Below are 8,573 nucleotides of genomic sequence, written 5' to 3'. Positions count from 1 at the left end.
AATGGATTATAAGGCATTTTCATGGATTTTTTACATTTATTAAAGTGTTTTAAGGGATTTTAAGAGATTTAAAAATAAGTCAAAGTTTAATTTCCTTCTAAGCATTGAGGCATTTAGTGTATAATATATCAAGGAAATAGTTCAAAATGGAAAACAAGTTTATTAAAGATTAAAAGATCGTAAAAATATGTATATTATTCTTTTTCATTGTTTCTTAATGAAAATATTCCACATTAAAGATTAAACAAGTGAGGCGATTATTCAATGAAAAATGTATAAATACTTATTACTAACTTAGGTTTACATTAGGAATTTATTGTCTATTAAAGTATTTTTCGTTAAGTTTCTTTTGACGTTCCACTTGTTGATTATCATAAGAAATTGAGAAACGATGAAATTAATCAGTAGAGAAATAACGTAGTTTTCTGAAAGAGCTTGTACGAAAACAAATAGTGCAATTTCAAAAGTTCCTAGCATCCATTCGCTGCCATAGAAGGCAGTGCAGTCAAAAGAATGACTATTATCTGTAAAATAACGCATTTTTAAAAATTAAACTAAATATTAAAATTATCTATCTATTAGGAGCCATCCACAAATTGACTTACAAATTTACTTTCATATTTCAGATCAGAGAGAACTTCATACTTTCCCCCCTATTCTCCTATTTTCCCTTTTTTTAAAGAATTCTTTTTTTCTCATGTTTTCGAGAATCTTTAACAAAATTTAACTATTTGGCTAAAAAGTAATCTTTTTTTGGCCAAAGATTCATCTCTTTGGTTTCAAATTTAATCCAACTACTCAATTAAAAAAAAATGTTTTTGGTTAAAAAATGAATCTATGAGTTGAATGCTAAACCCTTTTGTTGAAAATTCACTTATTTTTGTGTAAAGATTAATCATTTGATTTATTTTTTATGTTAAGGTTTTTACCACGCGAATGTATTATTCATTTTTATGTTAATTTTTTTGTCCACATGGTCTATAATCAATATTTTTTTTTAATATTGATTTAAAATTATGAAAAAATGCTCTCTAGCTTCGCTGGAGTTCGAGCTCAGGTCTTTCAGATTTTCAGACATATTTTACATTTTAGCATACCAAACAAATCAAAATTATTATTCATCATTTTAGTTTAACATGTACCTCTGGTTGAAAATTATTTTATTAGATTTAGCTTTTATTTACTACAAATTTTACTACTATTCTTTTAATAGAAAATGAATCATTTTGCTTCATAAACATTAAAAATTCGCCTTTTTTGGTTTAATTAAACTGTTTTACAAAAATGATATTTTTTTGTTGAAGATTATTTTAATCATATCTTATTGAAAAATTAACTTTTTTATTGAAAATTCAACTATTTTGTTAAAAAGTAAACTATTTGATAGATAATTAAAATTTGGTTAACAAATTGCATTCTAAGGTTGAAGATTTAACTATTTTTAAGATAATAATAATTTATATTTCAGCTTCAAAATTCAACAATTTTGTTGAAAATTGTTGTATTTTATTAAAAATTGTCTTTTTGGTTGAATTCAATTGTTTTTTTTTTTTTTCAAATTAAAATGTTATCTCTTAAAATATCAAGAATACATGTTTTTTTAGGAACATGTATTTTTTGGTTGAAGAAAGACCAACCTAGATTTAACTTAGTTTAATTTTTTGTAGAAAATTAATTCTTCTTGGTGGAGAATTCATCTTTTTGGATGGAAATTAAAACTATTTGGTTCAAAATTCTTCTTTTTTTTAACTTAATTACTTGTTTGAAAATTTAAATATTTGGTAGAAAATTCATGTGTTTTTTCGAAAGTTCATCTTTATGGCTAGAAAACTAACATTTTTTCTTAAAAATTCATCTTTTTTGCTGAGGATTTATATATTCGGTTAAATATTCATCTTTCTTGGTTGAAGTCAACGGAGTAAATGTTCATTTTTTAAATAAAAATGAATTTTTAATCTGAAAATGTGAGGATTCAATTGTAGGTTTAAAAAACCCTTTTTTTCATTGAGAATTAAACTACTTGGCATAAAGTTTTATCTGTATTGATTGAAAATCCATCTATTTGGTTGAAAATTCAACTAATTTGTTAAAAAAAATTTTTTCTCGTTCAATTCAACTGTTTGAAAATTTGTCTTTTGGCAAAAAAAAAATCTTTCGTGGTTGAAAATTAACTTTTTTCTTAACATTTTTACTGCCTTCCAAAAAAATCATCTTTGACTTTAGAATTCAACTGTTTTTTGTTGAATTATAATCTTTTTTTGTTTAGAATTTCAACATTCGGTTGAAAATGCATCTTTTTTGTCGAAAATTCAACTATTTTGATAAAGTCATCGTTTTTGCTTAAAAGTTTATCTATTTGGTTGTTAATACAACTGTTTGGTTAACAATTATTTTTTTTTGTAAATTCATCTCTTGGTAGAAAATCTTTTTGCTGAAAATTCAATTATTTTCTTGAAAATCACCTTATTTTCCCTGTTTTAAGAGAATTTTAGGCTATGTTACTTTTGGGGTGGGGGGGGGGGCAAAATAGCTTAAACTTGGTAAAGTAGTTTGTGGACGAGCCCTTACTTTAATTAAGACTCACCCCTATAAAAAACAGACTTTCCTGCAGGTGGACGTTCCATATCACATAGTTTTTCTAGAAAGAGTTTGTCTTTAACCACATAATCTAGATCTTTGAAACAATGATCTATAAAGTCCATTAAAAATTTTTTTATTTTCACATGGACCATGATAGTTTTTTCCCAGTTTAAAGCACGAATGTATTGCTTCCTTAAGAAACGTTTTTCTTCCTAAAAAGGCGTAAGTTAATTCATAATTTTATTTATTAATCTGTATATTCTCTAAGAAAGCTGAAATTCATTTAAATACCGTATTCTGTAAATTCCATGTTTCATCGAAAATTTCGCGGAAATTAGTCGAAACAGAAACCGTAAAGGTTTGTTCGATTGTCCCAGGAATTAGACCTTTGTGGGCACATAAATTCTTTTCTTCTCTCTTCAGATCGTTCATCAGAGTTTCAAAATCGGTGTCAGCAAATCCATGAACTGATCTAAAATGCAGAAATTAATTATGAAATATTTTTCTTTAATTTCTTCAGGGTGGCCGTAGTAACTTTTTTCTCAAATCACTTTTTAGTCACTTTTTAAAGATAAAGTTACTATAATTTCTTTTTTAGTGAAAAGATCAGTTTATTCACTTTTCTTTCAATAAATTAACCCATAGGTTGACCACTGCTGAATTCAGGTCCCTACCTATTTCTGAATTTTCCTGAATTATTTTTAAATATTTCAGGGTATTTTTAAAGATTCCAAGTTGTTTTTAATATATTTTAATAAATTGAAGGGGTTTCAAAGGATTTTTCAGATTTCCGAGTATTTTTTTAAACATATTTTAAATGAATTCCGAGGATTTTTCCAAGAAAATTTTCAATGGATTTCAAAGAATTTTACAGATTTTTGGGCTAATTAAAAAATTCCAAGAGATTTTCAAAAGTTTTACAAAACTTAAAGGAATTTCAAAAAAATTTTAAAGGATTTGGAATATCTTAGGGTATTTCAAATAGATTTCAATAATTTGAAGTGATAACAAATAATTTGAAAGATTTTACGTTATTTTTAAAAACTCCAAGGAATTTTCAAGAAGTGTAAACTATTTCAAGGGGTTCAAATAAATTGTAGGATTGAAATATTTTAGATTATTTTAAATATTCCAAGGAATTTTCAATCGATTTCAATAATTTTAAAGGATTTCAAAGGATATGATATATTTTATTTTATTTTTAACGTTTCCAATGAATTTTTAATTGATTCAAATATTTTGAAGAAATTTAAAAGGATTTGAAATATTTTAGGACACTTTAAAGTATTGCAAGCAATTTTAAATTGATTTCCATGATTTGAAGAATTTACAAAGATTTTAATTATTTTAAGGGATTCGACTAAATTTGCATGCGCTTGTGAATAATTTCTTAGAGTTTCGGGACTATGGAATAAAATTACGGAACTTATAAAGTTTTAAGATATTTTAAAAGATTTCAAAGGATTTAAAAATACTTTCCAACGATTTCAATGAATTTTGAAATTAGGATTTAAAAAATATATTTCAATAATTTGAAATAATTCACAATGATTTAAAAGATTTTAGATTATTTTGAAAAACTCCAATGTATTTTCAAGGTCTTTAAAGCGTTGCAAGGGATTTCAAATGATTTTGAATATTTTAGGGAATTTTTAAAGATTCCAAGGAATTTTAAATTAATTTCAACAGCTTAACGGAATTTTCAATTGATTTAAATAATTCTTTATAGATTTGAGGGTATTTAAAAAAATTCCTAGGGATTTTCAAGAGCTTTAAAAAAATTCAAGGGATTTCAAAGCATTTAAGAAATCTGAGGGCTTTTAAAAATATTCCAAGGCACTAAAATTTCAAATATTTAAGTGATTTAACAATTTTATAGTGTCTGAATGATTTCAATGGACTTGAACAAATTTACGTGGGTCTTTAAACAATGTCCTAGCATTTTGGAAAATATGGAACGATTTTATATGATCTATAAGGATCTACAATAATAATTATTAATTTAATTTATAATAATCATTCAGTCAATTTTTTAAGATTTCAGAATATATCGGAGTTCATTTAATTTCACAATATTTTCGTGGATTTTAAAATATTGATTCAGAAGAACTGATGGATTTGGTAGGTTTTCAAATATTTCAAGGCATTTACAAAGATTTTATGGATTTCCAGATATTTTGGAAGATTCCAAGGAATTTTCAATGATTTCAAAGAATATTACAGATTTAATTAGATTTTTTAAAATTTTCAAGAATTTTGAGGGATTTCAAAAGATAATAAAGGATTTCAAATATCGTAGGGTATTTTAAATTTACTTGAATAATTTAAACTGATTACAAAGAATTTTAAATATTTCAGTGTTTTTTTTTTTAATTCAAATCAATTTTCCGGATCATAAAAAATGTAAAGTTATTTCGAAAGATTTTAAAGGATTTGAAATATTTTAGGGTATTTCAAAAGATTCTAAGGCATTTTCAAGCGATTTAAAGAAATTAAGGGGTTTCCAAGGGTTTTAATTATCTTAAGTAATTTAAACAAATTTTCATGTGGTTGTAAATAATTTCGTAAGATACGGAACGATTTTACAGGACTTTTCCCTTTTTAAGATATTTCAAAGGATTCTAAAGAATTGTTTTAAGATTTCCGAGGATCTCAATGATTTTAAGGAATTTTAAAAGCTCACAAGGTAATTGTAAAGAAGATTTTTTAGTTGGCATTAGAATCGGTAATATTTATTTTTGTTCTACAATTCGTATTTTAAAAAATTTGTTTGAATATAAAAGTTAGATTTTTTATGTTGCGTCGCGGAATCGCACATGATTTTATAATATTTGAATTTATTTCAAAGAATTTATTCACAAGAAGTAAGTGGATTCACGAGGTTTTAAAGATTTGTAGATTTTTTCAAAAATTATTTGAATTCATTTATATTAAATTAAATTAATTCATTTATATTTTATTTTGTTACTGTTTTCACTTCACTTGCATTTTTTTTTAATGTCATTTAATTCTTCTCGTTTCCTTTAAATAACTCAGAATTCACTCCAAGTTTACTCAAATCATTGACATTTTTTTAAATTAAACAAATTTTTCCAATCAATTTGATTAAAAAAAAATTATAATTCGAAAGAACACTAGTCACTTTTTGGATTTAAATAGGTGACATTTCGACTTTTTTTCTTTGGCAGTTCTGAGAATTATAAATTAAAAATATATAAATTTGAATGCAAAATTATTTGATTTCATTTATAAAAGATTCTATATTTAAAATATTACAAGATTAGAATTTTGGTTTTTAAAAATGAGTGGTTAGGGAAAAGTCGGGGAATTTGGAAAATCAAGTTTTGCGGCCATCCTGTGTGTGCCTAATTTTGTTAAATAAGAATTGGATTTTTTAGATTTACCTTCCATGGATGTAAAAGCCGTAGTATTTGAAATAGAAAATAAATAAACTTATGTTAGCTGTTGAACATAAATCCACAAAACGGTGAATTCTGTTTCTCACATAAGTTTCATAAAAGGAAATTGAAGCCAACCATTGTATCATGTATAGGCTCACATAAACTAAAGCTCCAGTCCCATATCGTAAAGTGTAGTTATTTTCCATTTCTGCATTGCAATTGTTCTTAATACTTAATTCGGGAACTGCTATTGACCAGTTTTTCAATCCAAAAACCTGAAGAATTTACATTTGTTTGAATCAAAATTGAATTTGTTTTAAAATTTTTTAAGAAATTTATGGAAGGTCCATAAACTACGTTACCAATTTTATGGGGTGGGAATCAGTGGAAGTAAAGTTACTTTTTTTTGGTTTAAAAATTAATTTCATTAACTAATAATATCTCTATTCAACTTTTGATTGATAATTGAGATAATTGCAAATTCATTTTTTCTAGCTGAAAATTCATATATTTAAAAAAAAAATCATCTTTTTAGTCCAAAAATAATGTTCTTAGTTGAAAATTCATCCTTGTTGATTAAAAATGCAACTTTTTGGGATTAAATTAATCTGGTTTGGTTGATGCGTCAATAATTTCGTAGAAAATTCATTTTGGTTTTAATTACATTTTTGGGTTTAGAGTTCAACCTTCGTGTAGTTAATTTTCCTTTTTGGCTTAAAAATTCAACTATTTTATTGAAAATGAATGTATTTTTTGAAAACTCGTGTTTTTGGTAGAAAATTAATCTTCTTGCTGGAGAAATTCATATTTATTTGTTGAAAATTTAAGTACGTGGTTAAAAGTTGAACTAGTTTGTTGAAATTTTATGTTTTTTTATGATTCACCTCCTTGGTTGAAAATTTAACTATTCCACTTTAAAACAAATTTTTCTTTGTATCAAAAAATCACCTTTTAAATTAAAATCTGTTGTTGAAAATCTTTTTTTTTTTTAATATTCATCATTTTTGTTAAAAATTCCTCTTGTTGAAAATGTAACTACTTTGATGAAAACTCTTTTTTCTGGTTGAGAATTATTTTTTAAAACTAATAATATACATATTCCATTTTTTGTTTGAAATTTATATTTCTTATTGAAAATTAATTGATCTTTTCTAGTTGAAAATGTATGTAGTTTTTCAGAAATTAATTTTTTTTAAATGAAAATCAATTTTCTTGGTTAAAAATTCATCCTTTTTGGATAAAAAATGCAACTCGTTTGATCTAAGTTAACCTGTGTGTGTGTTTTTTTATAATTAATCTTTCTAGTTGAAAATTCATGTAATTTGTTTCAAATTCGTCTTTGTTGGTCGAAAATTAATCTTCTTGGATGAAAATTGATCGTTTTTCTTTAAAAATAAAAATGTTTGGGTCTATATTAATCGGGTGTGGTAGAAAATTCAATAATTTATTAGAAAATTAAACTATGCAGTTAGAAATTAACGTTTTTGTTACAAAATAATATTTTCGGGTTGAAAATTCAACCGTTTTGTTGATAATTAATGCATTTTATTAAAAATACGTCTTTTTGGTAGAACATTAATCTTCTTGCCAGGAAAGTCGTCATTTTTGTTGAAAGTTTAAATATTTTGTTAAAAAATCATCCTTTTTAGTCGATAATTACACTATACTTGGTTGAATGTTGAACTAGTTTGTTAAAGTCAGATTTTTTTAAGATTCACTTCTTGGTTGTAATTAAACCATTTCATTTTTAGACAATCATTTTCTTCCGGATCAATAAGTATCTGTTGGGTTGATCCACATTGTTGAAAATTCATTTTTTTATGATTCATCATTTTGTTTGAAAATTCATCTCTTTTCTTGAAAATTCTCTTGTTTTTTGGTTGAGAATTTTTTAAAACTAAAAATGTAACTACATATTCTATTTTTTGTTAAAAATTCATATTTGTAAAATAAAAATTGATCTCTCTTATCAAAAAATTCTATTTTTTATCAAAAATTAATCTTCTTCGTTGGAAATTCATCCTTTTTGGATTAAGATTGAAATGTTTGGGTGTAAGTTAACTTATTTTGTTTGAGGATTCAACAATTTCGTAAAAAATTAAACTGTTCGGCTGAAAAAAACTTTTTTGTCTATATTTTTGGGTCAAATTTAAACAATTTGGTTAAAAATTATAATATTCTTATGAAAATTCATCTTTTTGCTTAAAGATTAAACTTTTCGGTTAAAAATGCATATTTTTTTGTCAAAAATTCAACTATGTTTTTGAAAGTTGAACTAGTTTGTTAAAAATTCATTTTTTTTAAGATTCGCCGCTTTAGTTTATAATTGAATTTTTTTTTGAAAATTCAGTGTTCTTTTTGGTTAAAAATTCATTTATATTATCTGAAAATTGCACTTTTTTATAATGAAAATTTAACAATTTCGACTTAAAATCTCAGGAATTTAAAGCTTTTCATATTGTATTCAATATGGTATTTACATTAATTTTATTTGAAAAAATATATTCCTCCATAGTTACCCTTTTTTTCGTAAAGAAATAACCCACTTTCCTATGTTTTGATAGAATTTTGGTCTACGTTATTTCTCGGGGG

The 8,573-nt window shown here is 24.6% G+C and overlaps 1 protein-coding gene across 1 annotated transcript in view; it reads right to left on the bottom strand.

Moving 5' to 3' along the window:
* Window positions 1-273: 273 nt before the first annotated feature.
* Window positions 274-8,573, bottom strand: part of LOC117174473 (meckelin) — a 20,950-nt gene continuing 12,650 nt past the window's right edge. The window contains exons 10-13 of the mRNA XM_033363626.1: window positions 5,985-6,256; window positions 2,872-3,052; window positions 2,585-2,792; window positions 274-524 (exon numbers count right to left, since the gene is read on the bottom strand). Of these exons, the coding sequence (XP_033219517.1) occupies window positions 301-524; window positions 2,585-2,792; window positions 2,872-3,052; window positions 5,985-6,256 (885 nt within the window). The 3' untranslated portion in view covers window positions 274-300. The remainder of the gene's footprint in view (window positions 525-2,584; window positions 2,793-2,871; window positions 3,053-5,984; window positions 6,257-8,573) is intronic.

Source organism: Belonocnema kinseyi, chromosome 6, assembly GCF_010883055.1.
Source record: "Belonocnema kinseyi isolate 2016_QV_RU_SX_M_011 chromosome 6, B_treatae_v1, whole genome shotgun sequence".
NCBI classification, from domain to species: Eukaryota; Metazoa; Arthropoda; class Insecta; order Hymenoptera; family Cynipidae; genus Belonocnema; species Belonocnema kinseyi.
Note: the sequence above shows the minus strand (reverse complement) of the source record. Positions and strands in the feature narration are given on the sequence as shown.